The sequence below is a fragment of the Camelina sativa genome, chromosome 19 (assembly GCF_030686135.1).
Source record: "Camelina sativa cultivar CO46 ecotype springtype chromosome 19, ASM3068613v1".
Lineage (NCBI taxonomy): Eukaryota > Viridiplantae > Streptophyta > Magnoliopsida > Brassicales > Brassicaceae > Camelina > Camelina sativa.
The window spans coordinates 2,059,824-2,078,882 of NC_141898.1; the positions used below are offsets into that span (position 1 = coordinate 2,059,824).

The window sequence follows — 19,059 nt, forward strand, 5'->3', positions numbered from 1 at the left end:
AGTTTAAATTATAAAATTATTTTATAAACCATAAAAACTAATCTAAGTATTAAATTAACATTACATGAAATTCGGTTGAGCTAATAACACCTCTTAAGGACCCGTAAGATGGGACAGGATGTCTAACTCGGTTTGTTTTCCACGTATTGGAAATTTAACATTTGGATTATTTAAAACAAAAATACTTTATACAAAAAAAATTTAAAAGTAGAGACTTTTAAAAAAAAAACCTAGAAATCAATTTTTTTTAAAAATAATTTACATAATAAAATTATTTTGAAAACTATTAAAACTAATCTAAGTATTGAATTAATATTACATATAAACTGGTTGAGCTAAGAACACCTCTAACGGACCCGTAGAATGGGACAGGATGTCTAACTCGGTTTGTTTTTCACGTATTAAAAATTTAACACTTAGACTTTTAAAAACAAATTTTTTTATAAAGTTAAATAAAAAAAATATATTTGAAAGAAAAAAGCTTTGAGAAAAGGAAATTGAGAAAGCAACAAACCTAGTTTTGGTGACGAAAACTCCGTCTTCATGTTCATGCGTACTCCTTTACTCAATCTACGAACGTAACACGATGATTTCCTCCGACTCCGATCAATCTTACGAATAGGTTCTGAGATGAAGAATTACTCTGTTGCAGGGAGTGACATACTTCATGGATCACATCAATTGGCTCCATTAGATCGACGATCAAACATTCCATAACTTGTTCGAGAAGAAAACTCTGTATTTAAAAGAAGATAGAAAGAAAGAAAGATGATGTTTTTTGTGTGTTTCCCTAAGAAGAAGAAGAAGAGAATGAAGAATCTTTGAAATCTCTAGGACTGAAGGTAAGAGACAGTATTTATAAAAGAAAAAAGCGAAGGTCGGTTTGTTTCCTTTTTTTCTACTTATTAGGGCTGCGTAAAAAAAAAAGGAGATAGATCCTAACGGTAAGAAAAAGTAACCGTTACAAAGTAATTATGATCTACACGAAGAGCTAAAAGGGCTAAGAAGAGAAAATATGGAGATGATGATGGGACCTTTATCCCTTTATATTTAAATTACAAGCAGAAATATATAAACCTTTCACGTCTCACTAAATTTTATCTTTTACATATTTATTATGTATTTTATTTAGTTCTTTCTTTTGTATTTGATTTGACCTTGACAAATAAAAATTTGAATGGACAACACTCATCAAATTTGAAAGAAAAAACTATTAATCTTTTCTTTCCATTGTTTCTATTGACAAATATAGCTCAATCCTGTTTTTGGTTTAGCCTTCACCTTCTGACGTATACATAGAATCCTTTTGTGTCCTCTCTACACTTATGTTCATGAATGGGATACCAAGTCTCTTTCGCAGAGATTCAACTACTCATCATCATCAAGATTTCAGAGTCTATTGATCATTCTTCTCAGCATTCACGGGGAAAGATGAAGCTCTTCTTCCTCAAGATTCAATCATGAAATCTTCAAATGTAGCGAGTGACTGTAATCGCTGGCCCAGCGAAGCAATAGTTCTCTGGCACTCTGCAAATTTTGAGGCAGCTACTGCTAATTCCTTCACCTGTCATTGCCACATTGTCATAAAGGTGTTTTAAAAGAAAAAGAATTGAAATTGCAAGTCCCTATAAGAGGTATACTGTGTTATGCATTCTGTTTGATTATGATTCTATGGAGCTTTCTAAGTATCTAACACTGTTTTGAAGTATATGCCCATTGATCATTATTATTATGTAATGTTGCATTCATATGAGAGTAGAAACTCACCTGCTTCAGCTCAAAACCTTTCATATGGTTCGGCTCAAGCTCTGTTTCTTGATGAAGCTCAAGTTCTCTTTTTAGTTTTGAGATCTCATCTTGCAGTTCTTTGCATTTTGAAATGTGCTTTGATGATAAAGCACGTTCCTTTTCTGTAACATCTTCCAGAGATTTGATTTTCAAGATCAAAGATTCCGTTTCTGCTTCGACATCTCCAAGTCTTGATTCAACCGCTTCAGTTTTCGCATTTGCAGCCTTTACACCATCCTCAGCCGCTTCTTTTGCATCCTTGGTTAGACGCAGTAGAGTTTGAAGCTCTGTTAACTTTCTCTCTGTTTCCTTTAGCCGGTTTTGCGATGTCTCAAGCTGCTTTTTCGTTCCATTCAAGCATATGGTCAATTCCAGCTTCTCTGCTCTTGTAGTCTCTAGTTCTGACAGATTCACTTGAGCTTTGTTTAACTCTCTTTGAAGATCCTGATTTTGCTTTCCTGATTCACCAAACAACAACTCTAGTTCTTGGTTCTCTGCTTCTATTTTCTTTAACTCGGATAACTTCCCATCTGTCTCCTTTAGTCGACTCTGCAATGCCTCGCTTTGCTCTTTGGATCCATTCAAAGCCATCTCCAGTTGCAGTTTCTCTACCTCTAACATCTCTACCTTTTCTTCCAGTTCAGAAATTCTGTGAAGCGATGCTTTGAGTTCATGTTTTAGTTGGCTTGATTGAACATTAGATTTCTCTAACTCCTTGTTACTCTCTGAATGTTTCCTTCCCGGTTCAGAATGCGGCAGAGCTGCAAGCTTCTCCATCTCGAGAAAATCATCCATTAAACCGATGTCTACCGAAGGAGCCATCGAAGTTTTCCCGGTTGTCTTCGCAGAGGGACTCTGCATTTCATTATCACTAAAAGAAACTCTCCCGGAGTAGTCTGATTGGTTATCTATAGAAGATTTGAGCTCACTGGAATTGTCTGATCTCCGAACCATGACTCTCAGTTTCCTGCATTCTACTTCGAGTTTAGTCAGCTTTCTGATCCCTTCCAACTGTTGTTTACTGGCAGATTCAGCTGCCTGAGTGCTCAAGTCCCTCTCTATAGTTCTAATCTTGAGCTCCTCAGCTTTTGAACGTAGTTGAAGCTTCAAAGCCGAGTTCTCTCTCTCTAAAGCCTCAAGTTTCGGGTAAAGGTCTTCATTGACCGAAGCAGTAGAAGAAGTAACCTCTTTTTTTCCCGTTTGAAGTCTGGCTTGGAGCTCCTCTATTTGGGATTCAAGTTCGGACTTTCTAGTTTCCCACTCTTGGCATTTCTTGTTTACAGCTTCTTCGATCTTCTGGTTTTGTTCCTCTCTTCCTTGCCAGAGTTGTCTCACACATTCCTTAAGCGCACTATCAAGATGACTATTTCGATCCTCGAGAGCCGAAACCTTACTCGTAGAAGCATCAAGCTGTTGCTTCAGAGCCGCAGCTTCGTTCTCTGCCTTTTCCCAACCTAAACCCAAGCAAAATGCCATGTCAAAAATAAAATCCTTCAATATCTGCTAAAACGAAGAGAGACAAGAACAAAAAAACAAACCTGAGACAGCTTCCTCTGCAACTTTAGCATGTTGTTTTGCAAGATCTTCCTTTAAACTGACATTTAAAAGAGCTGCAGAGAGCCTCTCCGTCAAAATCTTGACGTCCGCCGTTGCCTCTTCTTCTCTTGTAACCGGTTTAGAGATTAATTCCGGTGATTGAGATCTCTGAAGAAGTTTCACACACATTACCCACCAAACTCAAATCAATCAAGTTCTCCATAAGAGTCACAAGTTCTTACTATAAATAGCTCTATTGATAGATAAAAGCAAAAGATCAAACAAAGGCATTGCTATATAAAGTAAAGAGCTTTTGTGCTTGAGAGAGCCCAAAGCATTATTATATTACCTGATCGTCTGAGAATCTTTCAGAATGAGAAGAGACAGAACCAGTACTCTCAGTTTCGCCGGGACTTTTCTCAGATGACTTCCGCCGCCAAAGCCAGCTCCTACGGTCCATACCCAAAACCACCAAACATTCAAACAAAACTCATCTGCAACGATCTCAACAGAAGACTTTAACCCCAATTTAGTTGCGACCTAACATTAACAAAACAAAAAAAAGAAAGAAAGGAGAAAAGCTTTTAAAATGGGGCAAATTTATTGATCTCACTTACAATTCACTCTCTGACAAAAAAAAAAAAAAAAATCAAATTTACTTTTTTTTTTTCCTAACAAGAAAATCTCTGCCAAACGCCCAATCAAAAAAAAAGAAAAAAGAGTGTTTGGTGATTTGGATTGCTTGAGATGTAAAAGATGAACAATTACGTAACAGAGCAGCACCTAACCTAACACAATACAACACATACCTCAAATCTCACGCCAAGAGCAGATGAAATAATTGAAGCAAGAAGATTTGTGTGAATCTGGCTACGAAATTCAACGGCCATGTTCAGAAAAGAACAGATTGATTAATTTAAAAAAAAAAAAAAAATTAAAAGAGAGAAAGAAAAAAAAAATGAAAATTAAAAAAGTGGTAGTCTCGATGATTGAGACCCACATGATAGATATAATGTGTTAAAAGGAAAAATTGGAATAAAAAAGGCCTACTAGTACTAGTAGTAGTTCCACATTTTTCTTCTTTTTTTTAAAATTTTTTTTTTTTAGTTTAGAATTATCTGTTGAGAAAATTCGACATTACTATTACAGCCAAACACTGAAATACAACAAAGATTTTACAAAGTTTATTAATTAAAAAAGAAGAGAAAAAAAAAATCGAAGATGTTTCGAAAATACGTTATTGACGTAATGTGGAAGAATATTTACACGAATTTGTCAGAGACGAAGATATCATTTAGTGAAAGACAGCCGTATCCGTACAAATCTTGCAAGTGACCCTATCAACTTCAAGATTCTGGGTCCTTTCTATTTTTTCCTTTCTCTTTTCCATGTGTCAACAAGGTGTTTAGAGAGGTTTTCACATTCTTTCTCTTTTCGATTTGTTATGATAAAGTTTAGAGACATAAGAGTAACTACAAATCGATTTTATTATTACACTATCTCTTCTACATGTAAAATCAATGGAGCGTAAAATGAAATGGAACAGTTTCCAAAACGGTACAAAATTGGACAAATCTTGAGGTGAAACGTTATATTATAATAGCATCTACAGATTGATATCAGAAAACATTACCTTTTACTTCTTTTTTTTTCTTCTCTTTATGAATCATACTTTGACATTGAAGATATAGAGCTTCAGCACAACTGCAAGCGCAAGCTGCAAAAGAAAGATGCTGGCGATTAGCAAGATCGATCTCTCTCCAGCGGAATTGATATGCGCTTTGAGGTTCAAAGCTACAAATGTTGCAGACATGAACCCAGCTACACCCGCGATCACCCATCTGAAAATCTCCACCGGCACGACCGAGAGGCACTGCAGAGTTGGAAACAGGTGTCAGAAAGACTTGTCAAATTCAGATGTTTCGATATGGATCACAGATTTTTCAAGGAGAGATTTGGTACCAATGCTGGGATAAAGACAAATAGGGAATATCCATAGAGACAGAAGAGTTGGACTAGGCCTGATGGTGCAGAGAAGTATTTGAGGACGACGTATAGTGCTAGAGGAACAATCGTGACATATCCGTAGAACACTCCTGCAGACCAAGTCACCAGATTAATATCGTAGTTCCATTCTTGTTTCTTCCATTTGTGTGCTATGTATGTGACAAATGTCCCGATAGACGCTGCAACGAATATCAAAGTGGTGCATATCCAGAATGGACCATACCTGCGAATACAAACAATATCAAGCACTTTGAAGACCAAATACAAAATCCCCTCTATAAGACTAAGTTGAAAAAAGATTAGAAAAGACTTACAAGTCAGGCTTATCAGCTGTCTTCTCTGTAAATGTTCCACGGAATGGGAAGAGAGATTCTTTGAGCCTCTCTACGACATCCGAAGTGTCGACATCAAAGAACGGCTTGTAAGCACCAACTGTGAATTGATGGAGCCAGCCACCAGACTGGGGTTCATCTGTACTACCATTGCCATGCCCAGAAAATGAATCTGCAAAGGTTCAAATTTTTATACTATAATCCATAAGATATACCAAATTACAAAGAGACTGGCTACGAAGCAATCAACATAAAGCAGTCGATGAACACGTTTCCACATTCTAAATTCCTCAACCAACTCCAATTCGAAAAGTATAAACATATACAGAATAAATAACTCCAGATTCGAATCTCTTACCATCAGCATCTCGAGGGGGATTACTACCACCAGAGATCTTGCCCTGAGTAGCAGATGGAGGAAAAGTTTGTAGATTTGATTCTGCAAAAACAATGCATCTCTCAATCACAACTTAACATGAGCACAACCATTGTCAAACCAACACTTTTAAAAGGTCAAGCTACAATTGCAACTAAAAGTCTTCCTCTTTCTCCATAAACAAGATTCTCGTATCTTCTATTAGCTAAACCCTTAATCTTTTCAAAATCCATAGTACTACCTAACAAATTTGCAGTAACCTTAGCTCTAACATCAACATACTCTTACGTCCGAGAGAGAACAAAAAACCTCTAATTCCAAAAATCAAATCGTTCTAATCGGTTCTATAATCAAATTCACCTCAGAAAACTGAAGAATTAAGAAAATAAGAGAATTTTACCTGCGAATTTGACGGTGGTATGGCCTGGATCTGGAACAGACTACGATTGACCCAAACAAAAGGTGGAAACAAGATCAGATCCGAAGAATCAGTGTAGGGACGAACACAAACACACGTAGATATACTTATCGAAGATCGAGAAAACATTAATGGATGAGAGAACTTACAGGTACAGATCCAGAGACTTTCTGGCTGTCGATAGTCGTGTAGTTCCCGCCGGACATCATCTTTGCTCCGATCTTCTCCGTTCGTCTCTTAGCTTTCTAATGAAATTGGCTTTTGAATGACAAAAACTAATACAGTACTAGTCCGGTCTAATTAGAGATTTGACGGGAACCAGAGGTGAAAACCTTCTTTTTCATTTAGAAGCATCGTCCAACTAGATGTTTATATATATTTTTTCCTTTTAAAAGATAAAATATATGATGATATATTATTTAGTTCAACTGTCAACGCTAGCTAACGAACTTAGGGGTACATCTAGTGATGTTAATATGGGCGGACCCGGCCCGTTTAAACCCGGCCCATTTAGCAGAAACTTTTTTATACCCATTAAAACCCGAACCCGTTTGAACCCGAATCCGTTTAAATCCGTGAAATTTACACACCCCTGTAATGCCCGTTTAAACTATTTTTTATTTTAATACTAATAACTGTTTCTAATATCTCTTACCTTCTTTTGTTAAAAAGACAAAATTCTTACCAATCTTATTGATTCTGTGTAATCAGTTTTTAGTCAAATTCACGATTATTTGGTATTTACATTTATCTTTAATTAATTAATAAAATTGAATTTTGTTAATAATTAATTAGATTAAAAAAGGGTAAACTATAAAACCTAGTGATTGGCCGGAGCTTGCTTTACACCGTCGACCACCTCCTTTTTTCTTCTCCAGCCACCAGCATCACCAACTCACCTTCACACAGCTGCTTAATTACTAATCATTTTACGCATCATCTTACTCATCATTGTATCCCTACGATGGCTATGTGCCAAACTTTAAGAGTCAAAACGGAGGCTGAAGCAGCGAGGCTCGGGAGAGAGTTGGTGAGTTTAGAGAGGCGTTGAAGTTCAGAGGCAACGAGATTTGGAGAAGATTTGTTTTGAAAACCCTAATCATAAAACGACAGCGTTTTGATAAAACAAAGTTATAATTTTTTTAACGGTCTACCCGTTTAATTTCGATTAAGCCCGTTACACCCGCGGGTTTAAACGGGTCAACCCATTGAAGCCTTTGAAGCCTTGTTTAATTTTATAGTGTAAATAAATGGGTAACGGGCTTAAATTTTTATACTGGACCCGTTTAGGCCCGCGGGCATATAGCCCATATTAACATCTCTAGGTACATCTCACAATGATCATTAAACTAATCAAAGCTCTCAGTACACAATCCGGCTACAACCAATATTTTTATGTCTCATGTGGATCATTCAATCATCTAAATACAAAGAAGCAAAGACTACAAGTCTTCACTATTCCAATTCTTTGCTTCATTTATTCATCCCAGAAAAAGAATGTTTGTATTAGAATATTTTCATGTACTGATAGGTGATAAAATCGAGATCTTTCCCAGTGCGAATCATACACACTTGCAAGCCTGTCCTTCCTTTGCCTAGAAGCTTTGGTGGTTGGTGGCAAAATTTTGCAGAGTCTCAAGGACTTTTCAACTTACCTTTAGTGAGAAACATACTTCTACGGATAGCTAGAATGAGAATCCATGTCGTTGCAGTGATTTTCTCTTTGATCATCAATAGCAATGCGGAGCTCAAGACAGTCTTCAAGATCTGAGCCTGCAAGCCCTTAAAGAACCCTAACATCCCTTCTTTTCTCCATATATCATAGACAACCCCTGAAATTGTTTTCCTTGTTCTTCTTATGGGCTTCTTAGTTTCGCTTTCCTTAGAGTTATCCGCAGCTTGAATCATCACCTTGCACCTGCAAAAATTCAGCCCAATATTATGTCTTGATCAGCCAGAGTCCGAAAAATTATGTGACTTGAGAAGTTTATCAAGGACAGATAGTTGAATCTATATCCACATAATAATTCAATACGAGTAATTTATGTCCAAAAGGCATTATTACCTGATTGCTGGATATGTGAGCACGGTGGCAACACTTTTGGAGACCGCACCTAACACAAATGCCATAAAGGCAGAGAGCACTACCGGAGAAGAAGTAGAACCATTCTCGGCTTTTGCGTTCTTCTGCTTAAGAAGGTGCTGTTTCAGCTGATCGAACACTGTATACTGCAAATAGTAGTCAGCTGTTTCAGTCAGTCATGATTTCTAGGTAACAAAATTGCAGCAAGTGAGCCACCCGAGTCGGTAGTTCATGGCTTTAAAACGAGAAACTTACCTGAATTGCAGGATTAGAAGTCAATAAAAGAGAGATTCCTAGGCCATCAAATGCGTCTCCCCAAGTACCCTCTGTTAAGGTCTTCCACAACCCTTTAGATTCCCCAAACTCACTCGTCTGCATCCTTGATGAAGCTGTATCTAGAGGCTAAAAAAAGAAGATAAGACTCAAAGGCATCCACTGATACTGCATCAAGACGATAACACCACATAATAGTATAGTAAACAAGACCTTGATTTCTCATTTTCAACACCAAAGATTTCAAATTTTTCATCTTTTACCAAAAATAAAAGAGGAACTGTATGAACATATGTAACGTAAGCCTAAATCTCAGGATTCATCAAAGTAAAACGTACCTGAATTAAGAGAGAAGTACAAGCCCCAGCAGCAGCAGCAATGAGCAAGTTAGCCTTGGTTCCAATTGATTTAGAACCAGTCCTTTCACTATGAACCCTCTTGAAATAGCTATAGCTATAAAAGTAGATGAACTGAGAAATGAAAGACTGAAAATTCTTGGTACCAAGGCCTTGATACAGCGAAAAGACTTGTCCTTTAGATATTGCCTCCCACATAACATCTGAAAGATATCTGCAAAATATCATCACCCACCCAAAAAAAAACAAAACCCATTACCACATACACAAACCGATGCATCCAAATCAAGAGGAGTGAAGCAAACAAATTCGAGGGGAAAGAAAATCAAAACCTGTATTTTTGCTGACCTCGAGCTCGAACCTCGGCTTGAAACTTTGATTTGCATGTATCAAGTGGATACAAGATCGTTGTGCTCAGAAGCGACCCAATGGCTCCGGAGGTTGCTTCCGACACAGATTCCAAATCGACACCCATCTCTCCGATCTGGTACAGCGACGAACAAGATAGAGAGAGTTTCAGAATTGGGTAGGTAAATAGCGTAAGCGATCATATATGATTATGCCTCGCCTCGGGAGTTTAAACAGACGTGAGAGTGTTAACGGCGTTAACGTCGTCCGTTATATTTGGATGTGATGCTTCCCCACTTACTACAATTGTACACATGTTACTATACTATGGTAGAGACATCACCTTTTCTTATTAGTAACATGATTATGTTTCAACTCATTGAAATCTGAATCAAGGAGAATGTATATTGATAGTTTGATACATTACATTCTAAATGGACCAAAGCAAACACACACAAATAGATACCGCGATTGAATCTTTCAGTTAGTTTTAAGGGGAAAAAATGAAAATAAGGATTTTGCAAATACATTTCTGCTTTTCTTCTTCTTCTAGAGATGACAAGAAGAAGAAAAAGAGCTTACTATAAACTGAACTTCCCCTTTGTATTCAGGAACACTTGCTCGGCGATACTCGCATCGAGTTTTATAATCTCCAGGTTAGACTTATGGTAGCTCCCAATGCCTCTCACACCATCGGCTATGATGCTATTGAATCCAATGGCTACAGCTGCTTCTGCTTTTGCCCCATACACCAACCTCTGTTCACAACCGATCAAGACGAAGTTTCAGAAAGAGGAAACTAAAAAGGAAACAAGTTTGGCACTAATAAGTTTTCATATTTCACTTTGTTATATAGTTCTTCTTATTACCTTTAGTCTTGAGAGATGGATGGCTCCAAAACACATTGGACAAGGCTCGCAGGATGCGTAAATCTCGCATTCCGATAGCTTAATTTGGTTCAGTTTCTTGCATGCCTGCGTGTTTGCCAACAAAAATCATATAAGCTTGAAAGAGGTTTTTGCAAAATGTGCAACATTCCACAAAAATGTGACTGAAAAGATGAAACCAATCCTGTTTTGTATCTTGAATATCACTACCTCTCTAATGGCTATCATTTCAGCATGTGCAGTAGGGTCTTTGTTTATCAAAACCATATTGTGGCAGCTCACAACGATTTCATCCTTATGAACAATAACCGCTCCAAACGGGCGGCCATGGCCACACTCGACTCCGATATATGCTTCTTCAACAGCTTGGGCTAACAACTTGTGGTCCCTATCATTTGCAGCTGATCAAATTGACAAAAAAGGAGAGAAATTATGTGAAGATTTTATAAACATAAACAATGATCAGTGAATGATAACTATGATTATGTTACCCAACAAACTTCATGAATTGATATGTGAATATATATATGTATTTAGAGGTATAAACTTACTTTAGGCCAATGCCATAATGCCGAAAACTATGTGCTTCTGTTCATTGCGATTACATTAGGAAAAGTAAGTATTTGTCTGTATCAAAACTTCTTGGTGACCAGCAGATGAAGAAGCCACGTACATGGTTCCATCTTTTGGTTTCACAAAGCTACATAGTCTAGTCAATCACAGAGCAATCAATCACCGGTGAAGAAGACAACAAAACTCAAAAGAGCTTGTGTCTAATTAAAGTCATTATCCCCTAAAAATTCCCAACACAACAAAATTCAAAAGAGCTTGTGTCTAATTAAAGTCATTATCCCCTAAAAATTCCCAACACAAACATGTGGTGGTGGATAAATAAAAACTATGGTGCTCTTCTTGATCCTTCTTTCCAAATTACCAAACATTCTTAATACGGAAACCCAAATTTCAAACAAAAGACTAGATTTTTTTTAATCTGTCGTCTTAGCTTAATCAACAGACTCGTTCTGAATCAAAAACATCTCTCTTTCCTACTTGGTAACTATCAATTAACACTAACCAACCAAAAAAAAAGAATGAAACATTGATTGTTACCAGCGAACTCGACTGTGGCATCATGGCCTGGAACTGGAACAGACTGCGACCGCCACAAAGCAAAACAAAAACTAGATCAGATCAAAAGAATCATTGTGCACTCATATGCAAGTTAATCGAGAAATCTGATGAGCTTACTTACCGGTACAGAAGCAGAGTCTTTCTGGCTGTCGGTGATCGTGTTTTCGCCGGACATCATCTTGTAATGCTCTTTTCCGATCGTCCCCTCGTCCGCTCTCATTGTCAGCGGAAACGAAGTGGGCCATCAAACTTAGCTATTTTGGCCCAATGGGCTTTTACGCTTCGTTGCCATCCCTCAGAAAACTCTTTCTCATCTAGAAGCATCATCCCAATTTTTGGCGTTATTCTCTATTAGACTGCATATCCCGCCCATTTTCATATTGTTGTTATGTATCACGTCACAATTGTAAATTCATACTAAGATTCTAATTAGACCCTTTTTTTTTAAATACTTTTGATTTTGTTACATACATATACTATTTCACAAATTCAAATCTAACAACCTATCTACTATGTACGGTGTTATTGTGTTCTCCAGATTTGATTCCCAGATTGAAACTTTTTTTGTTTGTTTGTATTAATTAAATAAATTAGCAAATAAAGGATATAATTTGTTAAATTCAAGATAAAGATATTCACAAAAATAAATGCATGTAATTAAAAGCTTTGAACCTGAAAAGGGTAAAAAACAGAAGAATACCAAGAGAAACCAGTTGTATCCACGTCAAGATCATCAATCTCGTCCGTCCGATCCTCTTCCACAAACGCTAATTTCACCGTTAATATTCACTAATTAGTAGACACATGGCCAACTTACTTAAATTGGTTCACTCAGAGCTTATCAAGTAGTATATAATAAAGATCATCAAATGATAAAGAAGAAGCTTTTTTTTTTTTCTTCTTTTGTATTTTCTCATCCTTCACCACCTTTGTTAACATCCCTTGGCTTTATACATCTTTTGATCACTTCAAGTTATACTGTTTCTGAGACTACGTAAGACTCTGATCATCTCTATGATCATTTGGTTTCTCTTTTCTCTGTTTTTGCCTCAGTTTCAGTAGTTTCATCTTGTGTGCTGTATAAAAAGTCTTCTGCTTTTCAACTTACCTGTATCTTGATTCTTTAGTCTATATTCTCAAGATTATGCCTTAGTAATGTGACACAGGCCATTTATTTAGTCTCCTTCTCTGTTTCATATCTTTTAAATGTCTTACATGATCAGTATTTGTTCATTCTGATAGTATTTGATGTCGTTTAGAAAACCAGATAATGTGGAATAGTGTAAGAGATTCTCGTGGCTCGCCGAAACCGATGAGAATTGTTGTGGTTGGTGAAAAGGGCACTGGAAAATCAAGCTTGATTATGGCTGCAGCAAGAAATACTTTCAATCCAAACATTGCTTCTCTGTTACCTTACACCAATTTACCTTCTGAATTCTTCCCTGACCGTATACCCGCTACTGTTATCGACACTTCTTCAAGGTAAAATGTGTTCTCCTAATTCTTCTATCCATTGACATCAAAAAAAGGGTATGCATATTATTTTTGATAAGGTTAAAGACAGAGGAGACTGAACTTATGGTTTACTATTTTTTTTTTGATTAACCGGGGTTAATCCCAGTCGAAATCCGGTCTAATCCCTGAGGCTTATAGAAAGCTGGGTATATTTCTATTGAAGGTATATAATGGTCCAAAATATATTCGTAGATGGTTATACTCGTTCCTTGGGCCTTGGCCCTTGGCCTTACACATACGCGAGTCCTCAACCCGGTCGAACAAACCACTTAACCACAGGCTCTTGGTAAGAAACGGAAATGTATTACTATTGAGTACTGATGTCTCGTTGATAAAATCTGCAGACTGGAAGATAAGGGAAAAGTAGTTAAGGAAGTTAAGCAAGCAGATGCAATTGTTTTGACTTTTGCATTCGATAGACCGGAGACTCTTGACCGTTTGAGTGATCACTGGCTTCCTCTGTTTCGACAACTAGAGGTTAATTTGTGTTCTTTCTTCGCTTCCATTAATCACTTTGTGAGTGGAAAACTGTAGAGCTAGCTTATGCTCATTCACCTGAAGTTTTTCAATCTTTCTGAATTTTATGTCATGTTACTCTTTTATTGAACAGGTAAGAGTTCCCATCATAGTGGCAGGTTATACTGTCGACATCAATGGGGCTTGTGATCAAATCAGCATTGAACAAATAACGTCACCTATGATGCAACAATATCGAGAGGTCGAAACATCTATCCAATGGTCTGCTCAGAGGCTAAATGAGGTCCCTTTGCTTGTGCTTGACATCTTACCTTTAGTCAGGCATTTCAAGAACATTCCCATAGCTAAAAGTTGGATCTTTGTGATTAATCACTTTTAGCTTCTATCTGTAGGCTAAAAAAGTTCTATACTATGCACAAAAAGCGGTTATACACCCAGTAGGACCTGTGTTTAATCAAGAAACCAACTCATTGAAGCCGCGCTGTATCGCTGCCTTAAAACGTATCTTTATACTTTCTGACCACAACAAGGATGGTACTCTCAGTGACGCCGAGTTAAACAAGCTTCAGGTTTCTTCTTCTTATTCCCTCCCTTACGTTGCCACAATGTTCTTCTTGAGTGCTTTTATCAAACATTTAAATTTAAAAAAAAACAGGTGAAATGCTTCGATGTACCATTGGTGCCTTCTGAAATTAAACAAATGAAAAAAGAAATGCAAGTCAAGTGTCCACAAGGAGTTGACGAAGAAGAAGAACTCACACTGTATGGTTTCTTGTTTCTAAACACACGGTTTATCGAAGAAGCAAGAATCCAAACAGTATGGACTATACTTAGGAAATTCGGGTATAATAACGATCTAAGACTTGCAGATGATTTGATTCCTTACTCGTCAATCAAACGCCAGGCTGATCAGGTAAAAAAAAAATCTGCAGAAATATAAACTCATTTATTTGTTGCTGTGTCTGATCAGGCAACACTTTTTTCTCATTGTGTAGAGTGTGGAGCTAACAAATGTAGCTATTGAATTCTTATGGGAAGTCTATGAATTTTTCGATCATGACTCTGTAAGTTCTTCTTTTTCTAATATATGTCTTAGGTTTCATTATATAGTTGTGGATTCTCTAAATCTGATGTTAATTAATTTCTTAGGACAATAAATTGGAACCTCATGAGATGGGATATCTCTTTGAAACTGCACCTGAAAGGTAACATTTTTCACATTTCAAAAGCATGCGAGGTGTGATTATAATGTTCATTCATTTGCTTCTGTGTCAATCCATTTTTTTCATCATATATGACAGTCCTTGGAATGAAGCTCCTTATAAGGAGGCCTCAGAGGAAACTAAGGGTGGAGGAGTATCTTTTGAAGTTTTCCTCTCACTGGTAATCAAAACAAAGTCTTTTTAATGGATGATTTTAAGAGGAACCCACTTTAAACTTTTACATTTTCCCCTAAATCTTTCCTATCTTTGCAGTGGTCATTGATGACACTAATTGATCCAGCTAGGACTCTAGAATATTTGATGTACATTAGATTCCCATATGATCTATCTTCAGCGGTTCGCGTAACTAGGAAGAGAGTTCTAGACCGCAAGGAGAAGAAATCCGAAAGAAAAGTTGTTCAGTGTTTTGTCTTTGGCCCCAAGAATGCTGGGAAATCTGCATTGCTCAATCAATTTATTGGAAGGTCAGTACATTTTTCTTAACTCAGTTCAAGAAATCAAACTTATAGAGCTTTGGAGTCTGATCATATGAATCTTAGGTCATACGATGATGACAGCAACAACAACAATGGATCAACTGATGAACGTTATGCTGTAAATATAGTCAAAGAATCTGTAAGGATTGCAAGTACAGATAAAACTCTGGTGCTGAAGGAAATTCGAATTCAAGAAGATGGATCCATGTTATCAAATGAACCATTGGCTGGTTGTGATGTAGCAATCTTCATCTATGATTCTTCTGATGAGTCCTCGTGGAACAGAACCATTGATTTGCTTGCTGAGGCTGCAACCACTGCCAAAGATTCCGGTTACGTGTTTCCCTGCTTAATGGTTGCAGCAAAAACTGATCTTGATTCATTCCCAATGGCGATTCAAGAAACAACTAGAGTAATATGTGTCTTCTTGGTTTTCATACAGATTTAAATATAGAAGTTGATCAATATGTCATATACTGATCTTTGCAGGTTACACAAGATATAGGGCTTGATGCTCCAATACCAATCAGCTCTAAACTGGGAGACTTCGATAACTTATTTCGCAAGATCTTAACGGCGGCAGAACATCCCCATTTGAATATTCCAGAGATTGAGTCAAAGAAGAAAAAGAGTCGCAAGCTAATCGTCAAAAAATCTCTACTGGCGGTTTCAAGTATGTTCAGTTCTTGGATTCCAAAATGTTTGGTCAAATGCTTCTGTATCTCATCATAATTCCCAAATGTTTTAACAGTCGGCACAGCGGCTTTAATCGCCGGGATAGCTACATTCTGTCTCTACGCCGCAAGAAAGCAGAGTTAACTCTTAGCTGAAGAAAGATCCTGACCTGCAGATTCCATTGTAGATGCCTTGTTCAATAAGCAATAAATTACTTTTTTTCTTCTTTCTCCTAATCATTGTTATCAGTAATTCAGAACAGTTGAAAAACAAAATGAAGAAAGAAGATTTAGGTATTGTTCTTTTTCCTGTAAAATTTACACAGCTATTTACCCCCACAAATAAACGAATTGTATAAAACAATGCCCGAAAAAACTAAATCCAATATGCCAATTTCACCCACTTGAACAAGAAACAGCATTAGAGCCATAGCTAATAGCTTGCAAGCTCGAATGAGTCATATTCGTCATCCACCTCCTTGGAACTCCCTTTGATTCACCAGCCAGATTATATGCATACGATCTCCACTCGTTTTCACCGTCTTTACAAGAACTCATAAACCCTAATCTTCTCGCCTTCTGTGTCCTCTCAAGAACAATGAGACTAGAGAAAGTCGAAAAACTATTACCAACAAAAACATCTGCTCTCAAACACACCTCATAGTCTATAGCCGATTGAATCAAATATGAGTACTTTCCATAAATCTCCTCTTTAACCCCAAGCTTCTTCTTCTCAAACGGTACTAATCCGTCTCTCCAACCCTTCAACACCGATGAATCTTCATCTTTTGCTTCCAAGAGAGTATCTGCTACTGCAAGGTAAAGAACTGTTGGAGTCTTTAAACCGGAAATGTTCCCTACTCTCTCCATAATCTCTCTTTTACTACTACAAATCTCTGAGACCTTTTTACGTTGCTCTAGCTTCTTACAATGTATCATCCAATCTATCTCTATCCTCATGTGAACCGCAACAAAAGGTATTGGACCGGAGATTTCGGTTTTGGATTCGAGTTTGGCTCTTTCTGCCTCACCTGCTTCTCGGATTTTCATCACAACTTTATCTGCTTCTCTTGAGATTTCATCAACCACAACCATACACTCAAAGACCTTAGCATAGTCTTCTACAGGCCAATGATCATGCCACAAGAACGGGTTCTTCCCTATGACACGGATCACTTCAAACCCATCGATGGACTCGTTACGTGCGGAATGATTCAGCTGTTCCAAGTCTCTTTCAACCGTCCATCTTCTTCCACTACCTTTCTCTAGATCAAACACATGTGCTCTGTTTCTAACATCAGAGAACTGAGAAAGCCGAACAAACCCTGAGCAGAGAGAGTTGAATCTTTCAAACTGAAACACTTTATCAAAAGGAATCGGGCGCAGCTTATCGACTTCCTTGTAGAACAAGGAAGCACTTAGACTAGGCATAAGAAGCGTCCTGTTCATCAATCTCGCCGTCAAGCAAGCTCGAGCGAAAGCTATCTTCTGATTGTTTAGTCCCCAGACGATCTGAGGAACCTCGAGAAACTTATCAGTTCGGATTCCATCGGTTGAGGAAGAGGAGGAGGAATCTGACATGTGACGAGCTCGAATCAATAAGCTACCGTTGAGAGCGTTTCTGGGAGAGTAAGAGAGTAACAGAGCTCTGTAGAACAGAGCAATACCAACAAGAACAAGACATTTGCAAGCAACAGAGTCTGAAAAAAGTCTCAGATTCTTGCAACTCAGCGGAGAATTCATCCCCTAAAGAGAGACCAAACTGTAACTAATCCCTTCAGATTCAAAAAAAATCCAAAATTTCCAGAAGAAAACAGAATCTGGGGTCGAGTCGAAAATATCAGAAACCTGCATCCAATCGAATCGAAGTAATTAGAGTAAATCAGAACATGCATGCAATTGCAGAGATAAGAACCCTAAAATCCCAGAAGGCAAAAGTTTGAAACTTTATTGCAAATCTTCAGGGAGGGGGGGGGATAAGTTAAATTATGAAACTTTGACATGCAAATCGATTTCAGAAGAGAGAGAGATATGTAACATACATAAAAAGGAACACTTGACGAAGAACAGAGAAATTCGAATCTCTCTTTATCGATCAGGATATAATCAAAAATCGCATCTTTTTCTGGTTTGCAGGTGAAAAAAAAAACTCAAAACGCACATAAAAAGCCTTACAATTTTAGAAGGAACCAAAAACTTAAAAGAAAAAGAAAGAAGCCAGAGAAAGAAAGAAGAGACAAATATGGCTTTACCTTTTTATTAATGTCAGATGATTTTGGTTTCCCTAATCTCTCACACTAATTTGAAGAAGAGACAAATTTAAAAACACAATTAAACCAGAATAGAACTAAATGTAAACTGACGATTAATAATATTTGCTCTAGTCACGGATTTTTCTTTTATGGAGAACGCTTTAAAGCAAAGCAAAGCGACGCGACGAGAGAATCAATAACTATAGTTGTAATTATTAAAAGCGAAACGTAAATCACTGACAAGTATATGCACAAATTTAGGTTTCGAGAAGACGAAAATTTTAATTAAAAGAAATAATAAATATTGAGGGAAAAAATGGGAGCGGAAGAAGCTTCTTGAACAGAATCACGGAGAGAAGTGCCAAAAAAAAAGGGAAATATTTTAAGAGAAATCTTGTGAATATAATAAAAGATTGCATATAGTATTTTAATATATTGTGGTAAGGGTTTGGTGAAATCTATACTTTTTTAAGTTCACGCGTTCAGTCTAATTATGAGTTTACAACGTCCTAAAAGTTAAAACCGATGCATCATTATGGGTGAATTTTTAACCTTTAAAGCAACAAAATAATTTGACCAAAAAAAATGAACAAAAGGAACAAAATAATAATATAATATCTTGTCCCTAAATTTGTTTGTTGTTGGAAAAAAAAAAGAGTGGTATATAAATTCTTTAAATGTTGATAATGGCCTCGAACAAGTCGCTATTGTTCGTTTCTTTGTCAACTTCGTAATCTAACCAACTGTTTATAATGGAGTATAAAATATAAGTAGATAACCTTTTTTATCATTTATATTTTCAAGTTTTTAAAAAATCCAAAAGTTTCATACGTTAGTTGATTTCAGATTTATCTGACGTTATTTTCCGTTCTTTTGTATTCACACGATGCTAATTTTGTCATCTTAC

General features: G+C 37.0%; 6 protein-coding genes across 12 annotated transcripts; 1 reads left to right on the forward strand and 5 right to left on the reverse strand.

Moving 5' to 3' along the window:
* Nucleotides 1-1,196: 1,196 nt before the first annotated feature.
* On the reverse strand, nucleotides 1,197-4,584 carry LOC104764179 (filament-like plant protein 3). 3 transcript variants are annotated; one of them, XM_087503063.1, is made up of 5 exons: nucleotides 4,134-4,584; nucleotides 3,674-3,773; nucleotides 3,327-3,492; nucleotides 1,768-3,242; nucleotides 1,197-1,564 (listed from the first exon to the last, which is right to left on the reverse strand). In XM_087503063.1, the coding sequence occupies exons 4-5, from the start codon at nucleotides 2,740-2,742 to the stop codon at nucleotides 1,448-1,450; spliced, it is 1,092 nt and encodes a 363-aa protein (XP_087359189.1). In that variant the 5' UTR covers nucleotides 2,743-3,242; nucleotides 3,327-3,492; nucleotides 3,674-3,773; nucleotides 4,134-4,584; the 3' UTR covers nucleotides 1,197-1,447. The 3 variants fall into 3 exon arrangements, with proteins under 3 accessions (XP_087359189.1, XP_087359187.1, XP_087359188.1); XM_087503061.1 differs by having other exon boundaries at nucleotides 3,674-3,864; nucleotides 4,134-4,582; XM_087503062.1 differs by having other exon boundaries at nucleotides 3,674-3,818; nucleotides 4,134-4,372.
* Nucleotides 4,585-4,793: 209 nt separating this feature from the next.
* Nucleotides 4,794-7,513, reverse strand: LOC104764180 (uncharacterized). The gene is made up of 6 exons (XM_087503064.1): nucleotides 6,607-7,513; nucleotides 6,440-6,479; nucleotides 6,022-6,102; nucleotides 5,646-5,835; nucleotides 5,287-5,554; nucleotides 4,794-5,197 (listed from the first exon to the last, which is right to left on the reverse strand). The coding sequence occupies exons 1-6, from the start codon at nucleotides 6,664-6,666 to the stop codon at nucleotides 4,991-4,993; spliced, it is 846 nt and encodes a 281-aa protein (XP_087359190.1). The 5' UTR covers nucleotides 6,667-7,513; the 3' UTR covers nucleotides 4,794-4,990.
* A 270-nt stretch (nucleotides 7,514-7,783) lies between these two features.
* On the reverse strand, nucleotides 7,784-9,885 carry LOC104764181 (peroxisomal adenine nucleotide carrier 1). 2 transcript variants are annotated; one of them, XM_010487662.3, is made up of 5 exons: nucleotides 9,502-9,885; nucleotides 9,152-9,383; nucleotides 8,796-8,942; nucleotides 8,523-8,686; nucleotides 7,784-8,375 (listed from the first exon to the last, which is right to left on the reverse strand). In XM_010487662.3, the coding sequence occupies exons 1-5, from the start codon at nucleotides 9,642-9,644 to the stop codon at nucleotides 8,093-8,095; spliced, it is 969 nt and encodes a 322-aa protein (XP_010485964.1). In that variant the 5' UTR covers nucleotides 9,645-9,885; the 3' UTR covers nucleotides 7,784-8,092. The 2 variants fall into 2 exon arrangements, with proteins under 2 accessions (XP_010485964.1, XP_087359192.1); XM_087503066.1 differs by having other exon boundaries at nucleotides 8,796-8,935; nucleotides 9,502-9,722.
* Nucleotides 9,886-9,904: 19 nt separating this feature from the next.
* On the reverse strand, nucleotides 9,905-11,857 carry LOC104764182 (guanosine deaminase-like). Of its 2 annotated transcripts, XM_010487665.3 has the most exons (6): nucleotides 11,657-11,736; nucleotides 11,515-11,557; nucleotides 10,956-10,992; nucleotides 10,615-10,805; nucleotides 10,387-10,491; nucleotides 9,905-10,275 (listed from the first exon to the last, which is right to left on the reverse strand). In XM_010487665.3, exons 4-6 carry the CDS (start codon nucleotides 10,669-10,671, stop codon nucleotides 10,099-10,101), a joined length of 339 nt encoding a protein of 112 aa, XP_010485967.1. In that variant the 5' UTR covers nucleotides 10,672-10,805; nucleotides 10,956-10,992; nucleotides 11,515-11,557; nucleotides 11,657-11,736; the 3' UTR covers nucleotides 9,905-10,098. The 2 variants fall into 2 exon arrangements, with proteins under 2 accessions (XP_010485967.1, XP_010485965.1); XM_010487663.3 differs by lacking the exon at nucleotides 10,956-10,992 and having other exon boundaries at nucleotides 11,657-11,857.
* Nucleotides 11,858-12,415: 558 nt separating this feature from the next.
* LOC104764184 (mitochondrial Rho GTPase 3-like) lies at nucleotides 12,416-16,199 on the forward strand. Of its 2 annotated transcripts, none has more exons than XM_087503065.1 (13): nucleotides 12,416-12,529; nucleotides 12,795-13,017; nucleotides 13,395-13,527; nucleotides 13,661-13,810; nucleotides 13,920-14,096; nucleotides 14,183-14,440; nucleotides 14,523-14,591; nucleotides 14,677-14,732; nucleotides 14,829-14,910; nucleotides 15,003-15,214; nucleotides 15,290-15,638; nucleotides 15,716-15,899; nucleotides 15,978-16,199. In XM_087503065.1, exons 2-13 carry the CDS (start codon nucleotides 12,806-12,808, stop codon nucleotides 16,043-16,045), a joined length of 1,950 nt encoding a protein of 649 aa, XP_087359191.1. In that variant the 5' UTR covers nucleotides 12,416-12,529; nucleotides 12,795-12,805; the 3' UTR covers nucleotides 16,046-16,199. The 2 variants fall into 2 exon arrangements, with proteins under 2 accessions (XP_087359191.1, XP_019097023.2); XM_019241478.2 differs by having other exon boundaries at nucleotides 12,419-12,529; nucleotides 12,803-13,017.
* LOC104764183 (O-fucosyltransferase 23) lies at nucleotides 16,177-18,556 on the reverse strand. Of its 2 annotated transcripts, none has more exons than XM_010487667.3 (2): nucleotides 18,153-18,556; nucleotides 16,177-17,748 (listed from the first exon to the last, which is right to left on the reverse strand). In XM_010487667.3, the coding sequence occupies exon 2, from the start codon at nucleotides 17,641-17,643 to the stop codon at nucleotides 16,297-16,299; it is 1,347 nt and encodes a 448-aa protein (XP_010485969.2). In that variant the 5' UTR covers nucleotides 17,644-17,748; nucleotides 18,153-18,556; the 3' UTR covers nucleotides 16,177-16,296. The 2 variants fall into 2 exon arrangements, with proteins under 2 accessions (XP_010485969.2, XP_010485968.2); XM_010487666.2 differs by having other exon boundaries at nucleotides 17,943-18,286.
* Between the last annotated feature and the right edge of the window lie 503 nt (nucleotides 18,557-19,059).